The sequence below is a fragment of the Myotis brandtii genome, unplaced genomic scaffold (genome assembly GCF_000412655.1).
Source record: "Myotis brandtii unplaced genomic scaffold, ASM41265v1 scaffold1103, whole genome shotgun sequence".
Taxonomy (NCBI): domain Eukaryota; kingdom Metazoa; phylum Chordata; class Mammalia; order Chiroptera; family Vespertilionidae; genus Myotis; species Myotis brandtii.
The window spans coordinates 82,005-105,484 of record NW_005353762.1 but is presented as its reverse complement, the minus strand read 5'-3'; the positions used below and the strand labels follow the sequence as shown (position 1 = coordinate 105,484).

The 23,480-nt window shown below is 43.7% G+C and overlaps 1 protein-coding gene across 1 annotated transcript in view; it reads right to left on the bottom strand.

Annotated features, from left to right (window-relative positions):
• Positions 1-690: 690 nt before the first annotated feature.
• LOC102259246 (Golgi apparatus membrane protein TVP23 homolog B) overlaps positions 691-23,480 on the bottom strand; it is a 23,463-nt gene continuing 673 nt past the window's right edge. Inside the window, exons 2-9 of the mRNA XM_014544064.1 lie at positions 23,196-23,290; positions 22,740-22,799; positions 20,682-20,764; positions 19,574-19,718; positions 15,669-15,758; positions 14,154-14,285; positions 3,159-3,287; positions 691-1,872 (exon numbers count right to left, since the gene is read on the bottom strand). Of these exons, the coding sequence (XP_014399550.1) occupies positions 1,846-1,872; positions 3,159-3,287; positions 14,154-14,285; positions 15,669-15,758; positions 19,574-19,718; positions 20,682-20,764; positions 22,740-22,799; positions 23,196-23,290 (761 nt within the window). The 3' untranslated portion in view covers positions 691-1,845. The remainder of the gene's footprint in view (positions 1,873-3,158; positions 3,288-14,153; positions 14,286-15,668; positions 15,759-19,573; positions 19,719-20,681; positions 20,765-22,739; positions 22,800-23,195; positions 23,291-23,480) is intronic.

Below are 23,480 nucleotides of genomic sequence, written 5' to 3'. Positions count from 1 at the left end.
CATTAGAGGGAGCTCAATACCCGCCTTATTTATCTGCTGTTCACAAGCTCCACCTACGTGGTCCACATTTCAGCTAGCAGGAAAGAGAAAAGGGGAGGGGACAGGCATGCCCCCCTTTTAGGAATACTTCCCGGAAATGTGCATGTGGCCAGAACTCAGTCACATGGCCACATAAGATGCAGCAAGCAAATCTGGAACAAGCTGTCTTTGTTGCCATGTCCCAGCTAATAAGTAAGAAACATGTAGAAGGGAAAATGGATATTAGGAATAAGTGGTAAACTCTGCCACATGCATATCCCAAAAATCAATTCATATTTGGTTTGAGGGACTGCAGGATCAAGTAACAACATAGTTATATCAAAACCTGTATCCATGTGTCCCCTGTCAGACTCTCAACTTTAAAGATTTAGATCTTTCAAATTAAATAATAACATGTCTGTATGCAGCGCTGACTTTCCTCTACAGATAAGCACAAGGAAAATGGCAAACAGGCACTTAATAAATGAATGACTTAATAACTTAATGTTTCTTAAGAAAGGAAAAGACATTAGAGACAGATATTTCCTCTAAATACAGTACTGTATCCTGATGAGACTTCCTGTAACCTGTTTGTCACTCGGTAACCTGAGGTTCCAGGCATCACACGAAACGGGTATGTCATGAGGATCAAATGAGATTACACATGTCAAGGGCTTTGTAAACATTAGAGTTTTATACAAATATAAAGTTATGCGCTTTCAAAGCTATCACTCCAATAGACACTTATTCAATTAAACAAAACATCTTTAAAAAATTTTAACAATGTATAAATACATTGACAAAATAGTCTGTTGATTAAGACTCCAACAAAGGTTACCTACAGTATACCTATAAGAGAATTTATATGTGTCCGTAACAGTTTCTAGACTGTGACACATATTGCTTTTTAAGAAATACCATTAACACAAATGCATGATTTATAATATCCCCACCAAAGCAAAAAAAAAAAAGATTCATAAAATAAAATGTCTTTTAGGCATTTATTGTGCCAAGTATTTAAATAATTATTCTTATTATGACATAAGAATAATGCTCTCTTCATGGTAAAAGGTTTCGTTAGGCCAAGGACCACTGACGCTCTTCGGGAGGTTCCAAAGCAAAAGCTGGTTGTCCTCTCCAAAAATAAATAGAACACAGCAATCTCTAAGTATCCCTTACACAGACACCATGAAAACTCATTTATATTAACGGACCGAAAATACATGACTTGTTACAATAAAAATAAACAAAATTTTAGAAACTAGCTCATGCCACTGATCCAAATTTGGCTTTTATCTGCCTGTGAATGCCTAGGATAAGAGTTTCATTATGAAGTACATAGTAAACCATAAAATTAACAATTATTTCTAACTTATACATAGCCAAAGTGCTCACTCTTCCCATGGAAGCAAAACTTTCTTCTGAAAATAATCTACAGAAATATTTAAATACACATAATTTTGAAATGAGATTAAGAACAACTTTCTACATTCTATGGATCAAAATGCAAAAGTCTTCATTACATATATACATGAACATAAACACTTTTGTCAAACTGCAGTACATGGATATTACATGACTGTGCATACACATATATACACCATGAACCAAATTTTGACAATGTTTCTAGCAACACCACATTTTCAGCCCCAAATGCTAGCAAGAAAATAAAAACTACTTTTCCTTTTTTCTTAAAGTAAATTTTCAAATGGAAAAACAAACCCAACACTCCTCTCTGCTACATGTACTGAGTTCTAAAAGGCTCAGAGTGAAGAATCTCTTCAGTTGTTCCCAATATAACAGAACACACGGGACTTCTCTCCCTCTTCAGGAAGTCTGATCATCTCCGGTGTTCTGCAAAAGAGTAAGAACTCCTGAATAAAAAAAGCTATTTTACTTAATACAGACTTCAAAGAACTAGAGAAATACTCCGTATCTATAAGCAGAGCTAGCTACATTAACTTACACTCAATGGCCCCAATCATGTTAAAAATCACAAACATGCTGGAGAAGCAAATCAATGGATCCAGCCCAACGTCCAGCAGGTCAGTGTCATTTTAGCAGAGTATCGCCAGGTGCCAGGTAAGTCCACTTAATCCTACCCAACATTCACTTTCACTGTATTCAACATCCATCTCCATTTCAGAAACACTGAAAATCCTAAGGAAAAAAACCTCCTAAGCACACACCTGACAATTACCATAGGTGGACCACAGCAAAGATGTTTTGGCACCGTGCCAAAACCCTCAGGAGGAGAATTATGTCTCTCCAAAAATATTAGTTTTTTGTATTTCTCATCCTTTATACAGGAGAAACCACAGCAGAATGAAAAGAACAATGAATTTCAGAGAGGAGAGCTTAATAAAGCCTAGTTTTGTACCATTTATAAGCTGTAAAATCTTGAGTAGGGCTTCAGTTATCTAAATACAATCGTTGGACCCACTTGGAACTTGCTAGACATGCAAATTGAGGCCCCACCCAGATCAAATGAATGAGGAACTCTGGAGGTGGGACCCACCACCCATGTTTCAGCCCTCTGGGTGATCCTCATACCTGTTCAAGTTTGAGAATCACTGTCTAATACAATACTACTTGATAACCTACTGCCTGGAAACAAAAACCTAATCATTTTTCCCAAGAAATTTAACAATCTACGATTACTACTTATCCCATTGAAAACCCTGATTTAAATATTCATATTGGGGAATTGTAGTAAAACCATTATGTTCTAAAAAAAAAAATCTCGGTACTTTAAAACAATCTTTAAATATACAGTCTTATTTTGTTTCTAATCGTTCTTTCTATATAAAACCTAAAACCTTACAATATCATTCTTCAAAACTGTTAGAGCCCCCAGAATTAATGAAAAGTAACTGATTTTTTTTTTTTTTTTGTAAGCTATTATCAATGACAGTTTTTCTCTCTGGTTTTAAAATAATTTTAGGACACTGATAATACTCTGGGATGTCTTAAAAGCCTCCAAAAATTAATTAAAATAACTATCATCAACTCATACCTAAATAAATATGTGCCTTAAAAAACTTTAAGTATTTCATAAAAATTAAACTCTACAAGAGTTAGAAATTACTGCATTAGTCACTTGACACATCAAATTTAGCCTCACAGCCAGAAAAACTTACTTGTCTTAAAAACTGCTTTCCAAGGTAAGATGTGGCCATGCTGGTTAAATTCTTTCTGCTGCCCACTTTGCACCTGATGTAGCCATATAGGTTGGCACCTTGCAGCACCACACCCATGGTAACCACAGCCTAGGAGAGAAAAATAAGCAATGATTATTGACCAACACCATGAATGAGACCCAACAGTGTCCTGGGGAGAAGGAAAAGGAAGCTCTATGAAGGGGAGCTGTGCCAATAAGACTCCTTCACCTGCCAGAATAGATCTATGCAACATGTACTCTGCAAAAGGTGCCCCATCATCTGCCCAACAAACATTAACACGTTAAGCACCCAGCCTGTTTTGTCTTCTGGACGGAAAGTATAGTGTCAGTCACCGGTGAATAACATGGGGCTTAACATGTTAATACACATGCTACAGTGGGCACCATGTCGCCCCTGGGAATGAATCCAGTGGGGAACTGTGGTAGGCAGTTAGACAGACATGAGCAGGGCGAGGATGAGGGGCCAGGTACAGAAGGTCATCAGGGTAGAAAGCCCTAAGTGCCTAGCAAGGGACGATTGTAGGGTGGGACCTCATCCCAGGGTAGCCTTTCCTCCCCTGGCATATCGCTGGTCATGCGGTTTGGACTTCCTGACCTTTCCTCCCTAGAGATAACATCTAGGCCTCAGCTGTATTTCAGCTCCAGGCCCAGAAAAGCAGCAAAACCAGACAATGACCATGGCTGCCTCAGAACCAGCTGCCTTGACTAGTGACCCCTGCCCTGGTGTCGACCAACCAATTGGGGAGACCTAGACCTTGAAAGGATTCACCAGGAAAGTTGCTGAATATTCTACTAAGATCTCCCCCAGGCCCTAGCTGGTGGCTCAGTGGGTAGAGCATCAGCCTGTGGACTGAAGGGTCACAGGTTTGATTCTGGTCAAGGGCACATGCCCAGGTTGCGAGCTGGATCCCCAGTCTGGGATGTGCAGGAAGCAGCTTATCAATGATTCTCTCTCATCACTGATGTTTCTCTCTCTCTCTCTCTCTTTTCCTCTCTGAAATTAAAAATTTTAAAAAGAAAAAAAAAAGGTTTCCCCTGGGACCTCGTCCCTGACACCCTTAGGACAGAGGACCCAGCATGGGAGAGGCCAGCACCTTTCCCTTTCCCCTCGGTTTTCCCTCCCCCTCCCCCAAATGCATCACCATTATCTTCCTCACTCCCAAGGCCCTTCCTTTACCTCTATAACTTCTTTCCTAAGCCTACTTTTTCTACAAATTACTTTTTCTACCTTGGTGATTTTATAAATAAATGTTCCCTTACAGTCTGAGTCTTGGCTCAGAATTCTTTCCTGGCCAGAACTCCAGTACTGAGGGTGCTGAACCCAGGTCCAGTTTGACCCCATGGGTCTAACACCCGTGCTGTCCCCAGCCAACTACCACAGGGACCATTCTTTATTTTCCAGAGATGTAAAAAAAGTAAATGAGAATCAGAAGGGGCTCAAATGTTAATTATTCCTTTAAGAATTAATTACAAACAAATGGTCAAGAAATAAAGTGCAACAGAGGGAGCATGCACAGGTGAACCCTGCTCTATGCTGATGTGTGTGTCTCAGGTGGCCTCCAGGACAGCAAACAGTGCCTCAGACAGTAGGTGTTTATCCTCTGTGAGGGAGCAGTGGATGGGTGAGGGTGGAGCTAGGAGGAAATGCACTTTGGTAGAGGTATTTCTTCCTGTGGCCGCATCAGGGTGACCCCATTAAGATCATTAAGGATTAAGAAAAAGAAAGTCAAGCCTACTCTTAAATATTGAGGAAATGAAGTTAATTAGGACAATGTAAAGGGATCATCACATGGTTGAATATTCCAGAGCGATGGTAAGGTTTTCTTGTGAAGGGCCCAACAATAAACATTTCGGGCTCAGTGGGCCACATGGTCTGCTGCAACACTCCACTCTACCCATCTAGCCCCAAAGCAGCCACGGACTCTATGTAAACGAACAGGCAAGGCTGTGTGCCAATAAAAATGTACAAACATGGATGTTGGGCTGAATCTGGCCTGCAGACCAGTTTGCCAACCTGTTCTTGAAAAAACAACTCATCAACCCATCTGCTACTAAAAGGATCACTTGAGAAACTCACATCTTTAAAAAGCAAGACAGCTAAACACAACACCTTTTTCCAATCCAGACTTACTCTCCTTAACAAGGTGATTTTTAGTAAGTGAGAGGATTTATATGTTTGTTTTAATTAAGGAACAGATTCAAATACTTAGTAAAGGAAGTAGAGTTGTACTTTTATTTTAAATGTATGTTTCATAGAAATAAACACTTAAGGTTGCTAGTTCCCTAAATGAACATAAAACTATGTTTTGATTTAAATAAATTTCCTTCCACTTCCCATGCTTTCCAAACTGGGACCCTCCGGGGTAAGGATGCACCAACCAGCCAGGGCACCTGAATCAGACTCAGCAGGGTACTTGAGGCATCGTGTCAGCCAATGGCAACATATTGTAAAGGCATGCATAAAACAAGCAGTCTATACAACGGTGCAGTGAAGCCAGGTATCAAGGTCTCCCTCCCCCTGAGATATAAATAGCAAAGTTTTTTTTTTTTTTAAGGCAAATAAGTTAGTACCAATAAGTATAAAAAAGGGCTGGTGTAAGAAAAAGAGCCATCTTGGTGTCTCTCTTTACAGCTCCTAACTCTCCAAAAAAAATCTCTAAGAAAAATGTCACTAATGATCACCACCCCTTCACAACTTAGAGAGGCAGGCGGCCAGGGGATACAGATAACCCTAAGAGAAAATGCAGAAACAGGTAAGAGAGCAGAAGCCCCTCCCAATCAACAGAGATGCAGCGGAGGCAGGAAAATCCCAGCAGCCTGCCATGGCAATGCTTCCTGGCGGGGGAGGAGGGGAGGAAGCATAGAAGGACCACCAGTCAGCAAGCCAATGACTTCAAGAGAACAGAGGGTGTGGAGAGACTCATGGAAGAGCCTGGTGATGCCCCCCCCCCCCCCCCCCCCCCTGTGGTCTGAACATAGGAGCCCAAACCACCTTTTTTTACACAACCTTCGCCTGCTCTTTTAGGGAAGTGGAAACACTGCTAAAGAAAGACTAGGCTGACTCTCCCAGATGGATGCTAAGGCTGCACAAATGACCCAAAGCAGACGGATAGAGCCAATAGAGCACACACCCAACTAGGAAACAAGAACTCCACTACATAAGAAAGGCAAAACCTGAGCAAGCCAGCCAAGGCAGCCAGAGACCTATGTCCTCCTCCTCCTCCTCCTCCTCCTCACACCTGCCTCAACCACCCATGTCCAGCTCACAGCAGAGCCCAAGTGTCTCAGACAGCACAGGGAGGCAGTCGAAGGGAATCACCCACACCAATCCAGCATGCGGTCCGCACAGAGCTGCCACTGTAAGGAGCAAATGGAGAGGGAAAAGGGAAAGGCACCTATGCAAGACTACACCAAAAAAATAAAAATAAGGACATAGTATGCAAAAGATAGGTGAGGAATCTATTCAAATATAGTCCACCAAAATAAAAAGCATTCCTAGGAATGCTTCACCCGACAGAAGAACCTAAATATACAAATTCAAAGTGAATGAAGGTAAGACAACACAATAGAAGGAGGTGAAAATGAAGCTGGCAGAGCTAAGGAATACAGAGAGAAGCCTCTGCTGACCCCCAATCCGAAGTAACCCACTTCTTTCTCTTGCACTCTCCACTCTCACTGGTGTCACTGCCTTTCTAATACCACCTGCTCTCTGACTCTCTGATGCGCTGCCGGTCCACAGGTCCACAGCACGCTCCACCAGAACATAAGCTCTATCAGAGCGATACCTTGTTTATCTGGCCCTAACAATACCCGCAGTGCCTGGAACAGGTCTGGCATACAGCAGGCTCTTAAAATATTTGCTACATGAATAAATAGAAGAGAACTGAGAGATCAAAGCAATTAAAGATGATAGATGAGAACAGATAAAAACAATACAACAGAGATAACAAATGCCTCAGAATCAGAGAAATAAAAAAATAGAACATAAATGTAAAGACTTAACATAAATTTAAAGACTTAACAGAAGACAATTTTCCTGATTCGAAGGAAAACCTACGCCTACATATACAAGGGGCACATTTTCCAGAAAAATCAATACAAAAAGATAAACACAAAGACATTCCAGTTATAATATTTTAAAACTTCAAAAATAATTTAATTTTGTCCAGGGAGAAAAATGATTCACTCACTTCCATGGAGATTATGTAAGCCTCAGATTCCTCTGCAAAATTCAATATAAGTAAGAAATGTTTTCTAAATGGTGCAAGTAACTGTGACCTGAGGGCATTATCCTAGCCAAATAGGCATCCTATATAATAAAGCAGTAATATGCAAATTGACCGTCACACCCTTGCACAAGATGGCCACCCCATGAGGCCACAAGATGGGGGGCAAGGGAGGGCAGTTGTGGGTGACCAGAACAGCAGGGGAGGGCAGTTGGGGGTGATTGGGCTGGGAGAGGAGGGCAGTTGGGGGCAATTGGGCTGGCAGGGGAGCAGTTAGGCATTGATCAGGCTGGCAGGGGAGCTGTTAGGGGGTGATTAGGCAGGCAGGCGAGCTGTTGGGAACCAGCAGTCCCAGATTGTGAGAGGGATGTCCGACTGCCAGTTTAGGCCCGATCCGGCAGCCAGACATCCCCAGAGGGGTCCTAGATTGGAGAGGGTGCAGGCCGGACTGAGGGACACCCCCCACCCCAGTGCACGAATTTCATGCACCAGACCTCTAGTTCAAGAATAAAGTCAATAGGCTCATATCTTTAAACATGACAGAGCCAAAGGAAAACAACACCTACAACTTGCTTTTTAAATCACCCAACAATGAAATTTAGCCAACCATCCAGGAGGTCAGAGGAAAAACTGCAATAAAAAGACTGAATCAATGTATTTTAAAATACTGTAGATCAAAGACAGAACAACTGATCAGAAATGTCATTCAAAAGGTAATTATTATGAACCTTGACAATAAAAATAACAGAACAAACAAAACAGGCGATAGAAAAGGGAACAAACAAAGGAGGGAATTTAGGAGTATTCCATTTCTTTTGTAAACAAAGTCAATAAACAGGTCTAAGTGTATTACTTAAAATAACCAAAATAAAGATTGTGTAGTAAAGTTTTTGGGAAGACCAACATTACACACAGATTTTTTACTGTATTCATGGGTCAACTGTATATTCAACAAAAATTCAGAGGTGGAAGCAGGGAGGAAAGGTAGGAGAAACCATGAGTGTTAACTCTTCCATCTCCATAGCAGGATATCAACAGATATTAAATGCATTTCCTAATTAATGAAAGAAGGTATGATACAAACATGTAATAAAGTACTAGAAAAACTAAAAGTAGACAATAAACCTTCCAACTTGAAAAAGGGAAAGCATTTATGTATACATGCAAAGAAAACAAGAACCTACATAGCAAAACAAAGACAAGAAAATATTAAAAAATAGGGAAAAACAATTAAAAAGTAAATATATCTGATACCAATAGTCAAGTGAGACAAACTTAACCATTAAAAGAACAAGACTCGTAGTTTGGGTCAAGCAACAGATTACATTTTCCAAAGATAGCAGCAACAGTATCTCCTGTTCCACATGCTCTTCTAGAACCTTCTTTAACATGAGTCCTCCCCTCCATCAAGGTGTGAAGCCTAATTCCCACTCCCTTGAACAGGGATAGGTAGCAAAATGATGCTGTGACTTCTGACGGGGAGGTTGTTATTATGGGCTGAATCATGTCCCCCAAAAGTTCACATGCTGAAGTCCTAATCCCAGTATTCCTGAACCTATCTATATTAATAGAAGGGTAATATGCTAATTAGACCGGATGTCTTCCGGACATCCTTCCGAACGTCCTTCCAGACAAAGCATGGTGGCGGGGGCCAAGGCAAAGGCGGTTAGGGGCGATCAGACCGGCAGGGGAGAGAAGTTCAGGGCAATCAGGCTGTCAGGGTAGAGAGTTAGGGGCAATCAGGCCAGCAGGGGAGAGTGGTTACACGAAATCAGGCAGGCAGGCAGGTGAGAGGTTAGGAGCCAGTGGTCCCAGATTGTAAGAGGGATGTCCGACTGCTGGTTTAGGGCCGATCCCGCAGGTATCAGGCCTAAACAGCAGTCAGCAGTCGGACAACCCCCGAGGGGTACTGGATTAAAAGGGGTGTGGGCTGGGCTGAGGGACATGCCCTCTGTGCACAAATTTCGTGCACCAGGCCTCTAGTCCTATATAATAAAAGCCCAATCATCCCACCGGTTGCTCTGCAGAGGGAGGCGACCAGCGGCTGCGGTGGGGGGTGGGGTTGGCCGGCTGGCAAGCGGGCGGAGCCAGGCCAGCAAAGGCGGGTGCTAGCAGGGACTCCCCAATCGCCCCGCCGGTCACCCACAGATCAGCCTTGATTGCCGCTGCACCAGGCCTCTAGTCCTATATAATAAAAGCCCAATCATCCCACCGGTTGCTCTGCAGAGGGAGGCGACCAGCGGCTGCGGTGGGGGGTGGGGTTGGCCGGCTGGCAAGCGGGCGGAGCCAGGCCAGCAAAGGCGGGTGCTAGCAGGGACTCCCCAATCGCCCCGCCGGTCACCCACAGATCAGCCTTGATTGCCGCCCAGGCCTAGAGACCCTACCCATGCACGAATTTCGTGCATCAGGCCTCTAGTCCTATATAATCTATACTAATAAAAGCCTAGGTGGTCCTCATGCCCTCATGTCATCACAAAATGGCCACCCCCAGGTAGTCACAAGATGGCTTCCCCACACGTCGTCACAGGATGGCCGTCCCATATATCATCACAAGATGGCCACCACAAGATGGCCGGCAGGGGAAGGCAGTTGTGGGCAATCAGGCCGACGGGGGTGGGGGGGCAGTTGGGGGCGAATAGGCCAGCAGGGGAAGGCAGTTGGGGGGGACCAGGCCTGCAGGGGAGGGCAGTTGGGGCAATTGGGCCGGCAGGGGAGCAGTTAAGCATCAATCAGGCTGGCAGGGGAGCTGTTAGGGGGTGATAAGGCTGGCCTAAACTGGCAGTTGGACATCCCCTGAGGGGTCCCAGATTGGAGAGGGTGCAGGCTGGGCTGAGGGACAACCCCCAGTGCACGAATTTTGTGCACCTGGCCTCTAGTAAGGAGCTAATATACAAATGGTTGTCACGCCCTCATGCTGTCACACCGTAACGGATCAGACACTCAACCCTGGGGAGAGAGGAATGGGGACCAGCCAGTCTGCAGCTGGGAGAGGGACAAGCTGCACACCCCGCGGTCCCGGGCACCAGCGGCTATACCTTAGCCTGCGGCCTGGGAGAGGGACAAGTCGCAGGCTCTGAGGTCCCGGGAGCCAGTGGCTGGGTCTGCGGCCCAGGAGAGGGACAAGATACCTGCCCCGCGGTCTGAGGCGCCAGCGGCTGCTCCTGTGCCTGTGGCCCAGGAGAGGGACAATCCATACGCCCCACGGTCCCTGCAGTCCCAGGCGCCAGTAGCTGCGTCTGCACCTGCAGCCCAGGAGACGGACAAGCCACCTGCCCCGCAGTCCTGGGCGCCTGCGACCTGGGCGAAGCCGCCTGCCCACTGTCCTCTTTTGCTGCGGCCAGCGAGGGCGAAGCCAGCCCGGGTCCTGTGTGCCTGCAGCTGGCCAGAGGAAGAGAAGCCCAGGTCCCGGGTGCCTGTGACTGATCAGAAGAGGGAATCCAGGATCCCAGGTGTGGGGCGAGGGCAAGGCAGAGGCGGTTAGGGGTGATCAGGCCAGCAGCGGAGCAGTTAGGGGCAATCAGGGAGGCAGGCAGAGATGGTTAGAGGCGATCAGGCAGGCAGGCAAAGGGGTTAGGAGCTATCAGGCAGGCAGGCGAGCGGTTAGGAGCCAGCGGTCCCGGATTGCGAGAGGCAGTTGGACATCCCCCGAGGGGTGCCGGATTGAAGAGGGTGCAGGCTGGGCTGAGGGAACCCCCTCCCCATGCACAAATTTCGTGCACTGGGCTTCTAGTTCTATCTAATAAAGAGGGAATATGCTAATTGCTGCTCCGCCCTCAAAAGTGGCGACACCCACAGCCAATAAGGAGGGAATGTGCTAATTGCCCCGCTCTCAAAAATGGTGGCACACACAGCCAATGAGGGAATATGCTATTTGGCTGCCACGCTCCCAAAGATGGCGGCGCCCAATCACCTCAGCCCCGCCAGGGTGGCAGGCGCACAGCAAAGCCAGGCCTGCCCCCAGTTGGGCCTGGCCGCTACATGTGCCTACGTCCGGAGACACCCAGTCCCCTCAGCCCCCCAGCCACCCAGGGCCAGCCCGAGGCACAGGCAAGCCTCAGATGGCAGTTGTCCAGCCGCCGAGGGCCGCCCGAGGCTCAGGTAACCAGGGCCGGCCGAGGCTTGCGCTGCTGGCAGTAGTAGCAGCAGAGGTGTGATGGGGCATGGCCTTCCCCTGATTGCCGGGTCGCCTCTTGCCCCGAGGGGGCAGGCTGGGCTGAGGGAATCCCCCCATCCAGTGCATGAATTTTCATGCACCAGGCCTCTAGTCTAATCTAATAAAAGACAAACATGCAAATTGACCGTACCTTCGATATGCCTTAAGCTACGCCCACCAGCCAATCAGAGCGACTATATGCAAATTAACCCAACCAAGATGGCGGCCGGCAGCCACAAAGCTGAAGCGAGCAGGAGCCTTGGTTGCTCCAGTGATGGAGAAAGCCAAGCTTCCCAGTCGGCTCTGAGCTCCACTAAAGGTAACAAAGTTTCAATTATAGAAGATAAATAAACCCCAGATACCTGCTTTCAGCCGGCTGTCACCACAGAGCTGGAGCGAGCAGGAGCTGGCTCTGAGCTCCACTGAAGGCAACAAAGTTTCATTTATAGAAGGTAAATAAATCCCATAATTAAAAAAGAAAAAGAAAAAAAGGAGACTGGGAGCTTCCGTCGCCGGGGGGCTTGGCCAGCCTGAAAACGACCCTCAGCTCCTCACCCAGACTGGCCAGGCACCCCAGTGGAAACCCCCCACCTTAAAGGGGGTGTGGCCAGCCTGAAAACAGCCATCAACCCCTCACCCAGGCTGGCCAAACCTCCATGGGTTGAGGGTCCCCACTAGGGGGGGGCTTGACCAGCCTACAAACAGCCATCAGCCCCTCACCCAGGCTGGCCAGGTCCAGGACACCCTTCAGGGCAAACCAGCTGGCCCCCACCCATGCACCAGGCCTCTATCCTATATAATAAAATGGTAATATGCAAACTGACCCTAACAGCAGAAAGACTGGGAATGACTGGTCACTATGACACACACTGACGTGCACCAGGCCTCTATCCTATATAGTAAAAGGGTAATATGCAAACTGACCCTAACAGCAGAAAGACTGGGAATGACTGGTCACTATGACACACACTGACCACCAGGGGGCAGACGCTCAATGCAGGAGCTGCCTCCTGGTGGTCAGTGTGCTCCCACAGGGGGAGCTCTGCTCAGCCACAAGCCAGTCTGATGGCTGCCAGTACAGCAGTGGTTGTAGGAGCCTCTCCCGCCTCCTCAGCAGTGCTAAGGATGTCCGACTGCAGCTTAGGCCTGCTCCACGCTGGCAAGTGGACATCCCCCGAGGGCTCCCAGGCTGCCAGAGTGATGTCTGACTGCCAGCTTAGGCCCAATTCCCCAGGGAGCGGGCCTAAACCAGCAGGTGGTCATCCCCCAAGGGGTCCCAGACTGCAAGAGGACACAGGCCAGGCTGAGGGACCCCCCAAGTGCACAAATTTTTGTGCACCGGGCCTCTAGTATATATAGAAAAGCCTAAGCAACCGAATGACCGAATGATCAGTTGACTGGTGGCTATGACATGCACTGACCACCAGGGGGCAGACACTCAATGCAGGAGCTGCCCCTTGGTGGTCAGTGCACTCCTACGGCCAACCTCCCATGGTTCCTCCCCCAGGAGGGATTGCCAGCCAAGCCAAGGGACCCCACCCATGCAGAAATTTGTGCACCGGGCCTCTAGTGTGATTATATTTAGAGACAGGGTCTTTAAAGAGGTAATTAAAATAAAATGAGGTCACTAGGTGGGCCCTAATCCAAAATGACTGATGTCTTTATAAGTAGAGGAAAACAGGACACAGGCATGTACAGAGAAGTCCATATGAAGACATAGGGAGAAGGTGAACATCTACAAGCCAAGGAATAAGGCCTCAAAAGAAACCAACCCAACCAACACACTGACCTGAGGCTTCCAGGCTCCAGAGTTGTAAGGAAATAAATGTTTGTCATTTAAGCCACCCAGTCTGTGGTCTTCTGTTAGAGTAGCCTGAGCAAACTCGTACAGTTGTAAAAGGTAATTCAGATTGTGAGCTCAAACACTCTTAATTGGAGCTTGACCCTCCAAGTAAGCAATCTAATTGCCATGGGGACACCAGGCTATGAGGAAGCCCAAGCCACTTGTTCAGACCATGTGGGAGGCTGTGGGCCTCATGAAGAGGAGATGCCACTCCAGCAACTGACTGACTGCAACTACAGAAGCCAGAACTTCCAGACAAGCCCTTCCCAAGCTCATAAACCAGAGAAACAGAGGGATCATGAAATGACTGTTGATGTTTTAAGCCACTAAATTTTGGGAAGATTTGCTGTATAAGCAATAGCCAGAACAGGTTAGCAACCAATATTTTAAAAAAGACTACTCTGTTAGTTCCAAACTAAGATAAACATGTTTGTCTGGAGTTTACTGAATATCCTCATCCCACAAGTTAACAATGTGATAAATACAGTAATCTCTGTACCAGGTGGGTTAAATTAAAATTCTGCCAGACATCCGGAGAACTGGTGAAATTGGGTCTTTACTACGACTCTGCTCATCAATGCTTTAAAAGGAGAGTTGGGAAATCAAATGGGAAATTTAGGATCAAGCTGCCCACTCAAGATGGGACCCTAATGTTAACGTAAATGGATGCTTACTATGATTATCCGCCAGACATTTTAATGGATTATTCAATAGCTATACACTGATACTCACCAACCACTTCAGTCTGAAGGAGAAGAGAGCGCTGAAGGCAAATATCACCCAAAGCACTGGACAGGCAATAAGTCCTAACCAAAAGATTCTTGATTCAGCCTCGGAAACAGTTTTATTCTCTTGAGGAGATGCCTACATAAGAACATGAATTTAATAACCATCAGTAAGACTGTTTAATATTTTTTATGAAAAACACTTTATCCTCAAATTCAAATAAATACAGACAACCAAAGTCCTAAGTTAGAACCATCACCCTCCTCCCCTGACCAAAAAAAAACAAACCCAAACAAACAAACAAAAAAAACAGCTACTAGGTCTACCATTATTGTAACTTTAGGAACTGGTTTAAATATACAGTGGGATGACAGAGCTCGTAACTCAAATTATTCCTATGTCAAATCAAAAGTGAATGAGTGAGACACGTAATGCTGGGCTGATGTTGTGGCGTTCACTGTGACGTTCGCTGCGCCAACTAGCGGTGGGGTATCTGAAGCTGGCTAGTAACCCAAATTTTAGCTCGCAACTCAAAGCAAAAAATCAGCCGAGAGACAGCTCGTATCTTGAAAAACTCGTTAGTCGGGACACTCGTAAGTCAAGGCCCCACTGTACTTGTTTTAAATCAAGAATTTTCAGGACAGAGTAGAGAGTTTAAGAATGATCTCTGATAGACTTCAATTCTTCTTGCATTTATAATGTTTATGCATATAAGGAAGCTTTAAATGATACCTTCTTAGGTGAGGATCAAGGATATCAAGAAAATAGTCATCCTAAAAAGTCGAGTCAGGGTCCAGAGGAAAAAAATGGAATTGAGGGATTCTGGATAATGATCCCAATATCTCAGCAGAACCCAGGAATTTATAAGGGTGGTGAGTTGTTTATAAGGTAGATTTTATAATGTAAAGGAATATGGGCTCACTAAGCATATGCTGCTTTCTGAGAAACACTTGTGAAGGCCCTTCCAAGCAGAAGGCAAGCAATTTCATTGGTACTGTCTCCAAAAATGTTGTCCTCTGCCTCCCAAACAACCTTCATTATAGACAAGCAGGCCAACCCAAAACAGACCAGCGTCCCCTAGGGCTCCGGAAGGTCCAACTTAAAGATGGCACTGCGCTGATCAATTCAGATTTTCTATCCAGTTGCAATCCTTCTTTCTAGGGCCCACAAATGGGAAAGAACCATTGGAGCAAGGACAGAACAAGCTATTAGAAGCAGTAATTCCAGGCCAGGCAACTTAAGGAAAGAGACCCTTTGTCATCAGCTCCTAACAGGCAGCTTAGCACACTATATAAACTCTAACCCAAAGTCCACACTCTGAGGATTCATTCCTGTACAGTTGCTGGTCTGAACTAGTAAGAAAAATACAATTAGTTTTAGAAGGCCGTCTGGTTTAGCATTGACATGACAAATGATTTGGATAGTACTTTTAATCTTGAACACTTCATCCATAGACACTCAAATGTAAACTACACATAATTCATTGAATGATACTAAAAACTGGGGGAGGGAGGAGTTTACCTTCCTGGACTCAAACACCCAATGGCTTTTTCCATCTTCATCAATATGATTCCACCAACGCAGGCCAACCATTAGTCTACCTGTGACATTCTGGTAAAGATTAATATATGCAACATGTTTTAAAAGCATTATTTAAAGATCTACCATATTATTTCACAAACAAAATAGCATCAACTTTACCTCCATAATATTCAGTTAAAGACCATTACATACCAGGCCTGGACGAAAGATTAAACAAAATGGCAATGGCAGGACCAGCAAGGGTGGAGGTGACAGGGTAAGCATATACATAAACACCTCCTTTTCCCTCATGAATTCTTGTCCTTTCTCCAGTTCAGTAATTTGTTCCGAAACGCCTTGCTCTTTAGCTACTGTGACCAATTTTTCCTATATATTCTGACTGCAGCTACATATATTTTATATTTTATAACTATATATCTCTTAAATTGGTTATTATGGACTGAATGTTTATGTCCCCCCAAAATTTATATGCTGACACTCTGCCCACACCATGGATTTTAGAAGGTGATTAGGATTAGATTAGGTCATTAGGGTTCAGCCCTCATAGATGGGATTAGTGCTCTTACAAGAATCAAAAGAGATCTTCTGACCTCTTCTCTGCCCTCTACCATGTGAGGTTACAAGGAGAGGTCAGCAGTCTGGAACCCCGAAGAGGATCCTCAGCCAAAGTCAATGATACTGGCACCCTGATTTTAGATTTCCAGCCTCCAGACCTTGGGAAATAAATCCCTATAGTTTATATGGCATTCTTTTATATCTGCTCAAACTAAGACAATGGTTGCAAGTACTGGACTTCTCTCAGTACTTCAAATATACCAAGTTCTTTTCCTCTTATGAACATAACTAATTATTTTGATAGCTTTCCTAATGCTTATTATTCAACAAATATTTATTAAGCATGTAATAAAAGGGGGATAACAGATACATTTTCTGTCCTTCTGGAGCTTCACGTGTTTGTGGGGAAGAGAGGCAGCCAACCAATGGGCCTAAGTTCCATTACCAAATGTGTTAAGTACTGTGAGGGAGAGGTGTGGCGTGCCTTAAGAATCTAACAGGGAAATATTATCTCGTCAGGAATCAGAAAATGACTCTCTGAGGAATCAACATTTGGAATGAAATTTAAAGAATAAGTATAAATCAATAATACAGAAGATTTTTAATTAATGGCATCCACTAATAGATTCAGAGGTTCTGTGAACTTAGATGGGGAAAATTATATCTTTTATTTTCACTATCTTCTGGCTAAATTTAGTTTACCTTTAAATAATGAATATAGACAATTATCCACAGTACTGGTGGTTTGTCACAATAAAAACCACAGAATAGTATTTAAAAGCACTATTCATAACTTCATGGGACTGGAAAAGGAATCCATGAAACAAAAACAATTAGGAATCCCTATGTTAAGGTAATATGCAGATGAGAAGAACATTCTAGGTAGAAAAGCAGACCGTTCTGTTTTCTTTCTAAGCCAAGATATTTTTTAGATTGGCTCTTTTAAAAGTTCCAGTTTCGACAACTATTTTTTATTAATTTCTAGTTTTGTTGCACTGGGCTAGAAAACGTAGCTTCTCTGAGCAATTTATTTGGATTTCCTTCGTAGTGATATTTGATTAATTTTATAAATATTGCATAGGAACTAAACTCTTGTTATTAAATTATCCTTGCATGTAAAAAGTTACAAATACCACTATTAAACTGACCTCGCTATTTCATTCAGATCCTTTCGACCTTATTTATATTCAGCTTTTGTTGCTTTGATTGGTCAAAGACAGTGGCTTGTCAACTATTATCACAATAATGTTCCTTCCATTTTCTCCTAGAGTTCCTAAGTTTTTCACTAGACATAGGTTGATGTACTATTATTCTGTGAATGAGCCTTACTGTGATTCATAAAATGATTTTTCTTCCATTGAATGCTGTCTTACTCCCATTTCTATTTTATCTAATAATAATAACACCAAGTTTCTTTTTTGAATTGGTCTGATGTTATCTTTGCATTTTATACTTTTTTCTAATGTCATGATTTCAGTTAGAACTTTTTGGTTGGACTTTTGATTTTTGGCACAATCTTAGAATTCTCATCTTTAAAAAGAGAGTTTAATCAAATTACATTTACTGTTAGTACTAATTTGCTACTACTTGCATTACCTTCTACTATGCCTTATGACATTTAAGCTTCCTTGGCATGCGCTTTCTTTCCCTTGCTTTATAAACTATGTTTAAGTTGCTCCTATCTTCTCCAATGCTATGAAAGATACACACTTACTTTAAATTTTACTAATAGTTAACACTAGAATTTTAAAACCATTAAACTTTTTTAGTCCATCAGAGTATGGAATAAAGCAAAAGCACCATATAGACTGTAACATGTAAATTTTTTTAAAATTTTAAATAATTTTTTGTTTTAATGATTATATCTCTTCTTTTTACAACTATACTGAGATTTATAATAATTACTAGTATGATACATCTGTTTTAACTAGGTTTGGAACCCTGCCTACCCCTTTCCCAAGTTCATTCAATAATTTCCCCATCATGACTTTTTAATTACGCTTCTTATAGCAATTGTTTGCATATCTGTAAGTAATTTTGCCAGATAAAGGGTAACATTTTTAAATCCCTCATTAAAAACTAACAAACAAACAAACAAAAAAACCCAAGTTATCAAAAAATATACTTTGGGGGCATATTTTTTAAACCTCTAAGCCCAGAAGGATTTAATTATAAGAAATTGGAAATTACCAGGAAGAAGTAACTGAAGGTCATGTTCTATCCAGCTAAACAGAAATTACATGAACAACAAAAGGGAACAAAATTGTGACCAAGATATAGCAAACACTTTAGAGCATAAAGCAACAGAAGAAATTCAAAGAAAAGCAAGCCAAAGAAGACTGTACAAAAGAAAAGCTTAAATAAAACAGACTTCTGTACTCTTCATTCTCGGCATTTTGTGGCCTATGGAAACTGGCCACTACCAAACCAACCACTTCTGGTATTTGTAAGAATCAAAAGGTCTAAAAACTGCTGCGTTGGTGGCGGTGAACAGACTTGTCACATCTTACTGGTCTTTGACTCAATATATGTCTCTGAAATTCCAAAATTAGCTTTTGCTTTTTTTCCCCTCCTCCCCAAACCATTTTACTATGAAAATTTCAAGCACACAGAAGAGTAGTTTTACAGTTAACACCTATATACCTACCACCTAGAGTCTACAGTTTATACTTTAAAAGTTACTTTATCACATGTGTACCTATGTTATCTATCCATCCATCTCTCTACTCATCACTGCCTTTGAGTTTGAAACCATTTCTTACATTCCTTTCTATCCCCTACAACTTCAGCAGTATTGACAATTTGGGCTAGATAATGTTGTTTTGGGGAACTATCCAATCTGTGCATTTAAAATGTTTAGCAGCATCGCTGGCCCCTACCCACTAGATGTAAAGAGCACTCTTCCCCCACCTGTTGTGATAACCAAAAATATCATCAGACATTGAGACATATGTGCCCTGGGGGGCAAAACAGGTCCTGGTTGAGAACTACTGCACTAGAGCCTTCACAGATGGTGGGTACTCCTTAAGTATTTGTGAACAAACTATCCTGAGGTCTTATCTAGACAGCCAGAAGTGACCCCAAAGCAAAACAGGTGAAATGGATTAGAAGCATTATGTAGTCACATTTATTAGATTTTAAAGCTGATGTAGGCTGACAAATAGTGTAATAATCTACACATGATTTGATACACCTGGCACTTTAACACAGATGAGGCCAAAGGTAACAAAAAGATAAATAAAAATGCTATGTTTCATTTTTTGTACTGTTTATACACCATTCAATCTCATCGTATTAAATGGTTTCAAAATAAAAACAATCAAACCTACCTTGACTGCCCAAAAGTCACATGACAATAACAAGATAATCGTCACCATACAGGCAATAAAGCTGCTGCTGAACAATTCACAGAGAAGATAGACTACAATTGCACTGACTCGAAAGAATAAATGGAAAAATGATGCCACTGGATGTCTGAAAACCAAAACATAACAAAAGAAATGTGATTACATTTTCGACAGTTACTGCAGATGTAGATGAAAAATGCTTCAGCCATAGCATAACCATGCAGTTTGGTCAAAATAAAAGATGATTTGAGGAAGAAGCAAATCACCAACCTCTCTTTTTTCTTAAGTCCCATTATTTGACTAAGCCCTGTTGTAAAACAGCAAATACATTATGTAAACAGGACTTTAACAGCTCATTGAATACTTCAGGCATTTAGACAAAGTAACCATCAGGAAGAGTTTAACAGCTTTATTGAGATATAGTCCATATACCTTACAATTCACCTATTGAAAGTACATAATTTGATGTTTTTTTAAAATATATTCATAGATTGTACAATCATCACCATAATTACCCCAAAGGAAACCTTTACCCATGGGCACTCACCCCCATTTATACCAACCCCATCCCTTCTCCAGCCCTAGGCAACCATTAATGTAACTTTGTATAGATTTGCCTATTCTGGACATTTCATATAAATGAAATTGTACTGGCATCTCTCACTTTGTTTTCAAAGTTCAGGTAGAATCTGATTCCATTAAGTGAATTTCTTTAGAGAGAACTAAATTTGGAATAGAAATGTTTGGCATGATATTTTCACGTTAGTTTATATAAAAGATGCAATTCTGAAATTTGCACAATAAATCAAAATGTCATAATGCATCTACAGAAACTACTAGTATTTAAAGGAAAACATAGTAGTGTTCATGTAATTGGATTTGCAGATTTGAAAACAGTGTTGAGTAAAATTCCATGTCAGTTATGCACAATGAGAATCTGAAATGTCCCCATTTTTGTCTAAGACTAAAGATCACACTAGTGAGACACAATATTCACAAGGACATCACAACCACTCTGCTTGAATCCCATCAGCTGTCACAGGCAGAAAGTACTGGACACTAACACAACTCGTAAAACTTATCCTCATACCTGATTTTGGATTTTTGGGGTCGATTAGTTGTTTCATCTTCTGCATCAAACAGTGCAACATCTTCACTGTCATCATTACTGTCCTAATAAGAAAATTAAATACCCATGAAACAAAACGAATTCAGTATGTAGATGCTGACTACATACAAGGCAAGCATGCTAGTCAAAATGGAAAACAAGGTTAAGGCATGGTCAAAGCTATCTGGAGTCCGAACTTAGGAAAAGGGCATGTGCAGCCCTTTAACCCCCCTCCAAATCGACTGGCAAAACCCCACATGGTAATCCAAGTATCTGCTGTCTCCATCCGTACCCAACCTGATAAGCCTGTGAAAACCACCAGGGTGCAGCCGATGGTCCTGCATTGGGAGAAACTCAGTATTTCTGGCTCCTTCACAGAACCATCTGACTTGCATTATTTCCCTGACCCCTTCTCATAGCTCTCTTTTTATCCAAAGCAAAACCATTTGTGCTCTGAATCGCTTCTCTTCCTGCCTCCTCGGGGGCTTGTTCCATTAATTTTCCCTTTATTTACACTTTCTTGTATCTTCAAAGCTTTCTATTAGATCTTTCCAATCAGCATAGAAACTTCTTCAGGTGTCCTTTATAGAGTGAAAATATTTTTTAAAAACCCTGACCTAAATCTCTCCTTCTATCTCCCACTTTCCAAAGGGTTCCTTCCTTTCACAACTTTAGGTTTCTAAGAGTGGTTCACATTTCAACTCACTGCAGTTCACCTTCAGCCTCAACCACAATAAATCTGCTCTTTATACCTTTCCTAGTGCCAGCCACTCATCGGCCTCCCTGCTTCCAGTTCTAGTGGCAGGCTCAGCTCCACTCCAGCCTATTTATCTACTGCATAATCCTCCCAACATGAAAATCATACCATCACTCCCGGCCCAAATTGTTTATGGTGCCCCTACATGTATGGAATAAAACTTAACTCCCTCACACTTAGCTTAGATCTCATGATCTGATCCTCTCCTTACCTTCTGACACTCCCCCTACTGGACACTACAGCAACAGTTACTACATGTTCTGAAAACACCAGGTCTCTCCCCTCCTTCTGCCTTTCACGTTTACCCAGAAAGCTCTTCCCTTTCCCATCTCCTACGTAGCTCACCGTTAGGCAAAATCAAATCATCTTTCAAATTTCAGCTCAAATACTGATTTAACAGAGGAACTCTACCTGGAATCCCCAGGTATACCATTTCCCGTGCCCACAGCACTTGAACAAATCTCCATTTGAATAATTATCTCGGGATATTCTTATGCAAGAATAAGAATTATTCTTACGTACTCCTTCCCTCCAAGCGGTAAGCTACTGGAGGGCAAGGTCTGACCCTGCGCTGTACATCCTAGTGTCTAGGAGAGCAGGAGGCCAGGCAATACAACGGGACACAGAGGAGGCGATCACCTATAAAGCGTGGCGGACTGATCAGTGCCAGGAAAAAGACAAGTGCAAGTGGGAGCACAGGGTAGAGGATCAGGAGAAGCTTCCGGGAGGAGAGTTTACCACCGGGGCCGCGACAGAACAAGTAGACTCCTGCTCATTCCAGTCCCTTACTTAGGAATATGTTCAAAGGTACAGAAGTGAGAATACACAAAGTATGTACAGGGAACGGCCAGAGCCCACAGAGTAAGAGAAAGGGGGAAGACGTGGTGGGGAACTAAGGCTAGAAAGGTAAAACGGACTCAGGTCAGACCAGTTTGTCCTCAGCCTTGATTACAGGCTGGAACCACCTGGGTCCGCCCTGAGGTTCAGGGGTAAGGGGTCTGGGGTGTGGTTTGGGCACCTGGATTTTTGAACATTCTTGTCCACAACCAAGGGAGTTTATTCAGCGTTTGATACCTGTTTCTTTGTTATGGGGTGGGGCCACAACATTAGTAACAAAGAAACAGAATTTCCGGAGGATGAGGCCCAGAAATCAGGATTTTAAAAAGATTCCCAGGTGATTCTAATGTGCAGCCAAGGTTGAGAACCACTGCTCTAGATTGTAACACTGTGCAGCCAAGAGTATGATGCTATGGAATTACCGTCCTAATAAGAAAATTAAATACTCCTGACACCTTCAGCTCTTGATCCAAATAGTCCAGTCTCCATCCAGCAGCCAAGGTGACCTTTTCACATTAGGTCATATCCTTCCCCTACGTACAACGCACAGCACGTGGCTGAAAAACAGGCTCCTCCTGACACAGCACAACCTGGCCCCCGCTCCCCTCTAAGCCCTCTCAGGCCATCCCCTCCATTAACCGTGGTGGGACAATAATGCCTCCTCTGACTCCGCCAGGGAAGTCCAAGGTCTAATCCCTGGATAGGGTGAATCCGTACATTTATTTGGGAAGAATATTTGGCAGAAGTGATTGAATGAATGGTCCTGAGATGGGTGATCACCCAGGTGGCCCCAGTGATGCCATCACAATGGTCCCTGTAGGAGGAACCCAGGAGGGTCCGAGCCAGGGAAGGTGATGCGACCATGAAAGGAGAGATCGGAGGAAAAGCGGCCAATGCGTTACCAGCGGGTCCTCAGTGACCCGCCGCCGGCCTTTCCGGAGGGCAGGGCCTGGACGGCGCTGGGCCGCAGTAACAACCCCTCCAAGAGGAAACACACCTATGAGCGAAGTGAAAGCGCACTTCACAGAACTCTTCTTTAAAGAAAGGACTCTAAGTTATCCAGACTCCGACTGGAAACGTGTGGGCTGTGATTAAATCCTCCAGCCACCACCGATGCAGGGGCAGTGGGCAGCGCGCCCCTCGCGGTCAGGCTACGCCTCCCCCGCTCCGCCCCGTCCCCGCAGCCG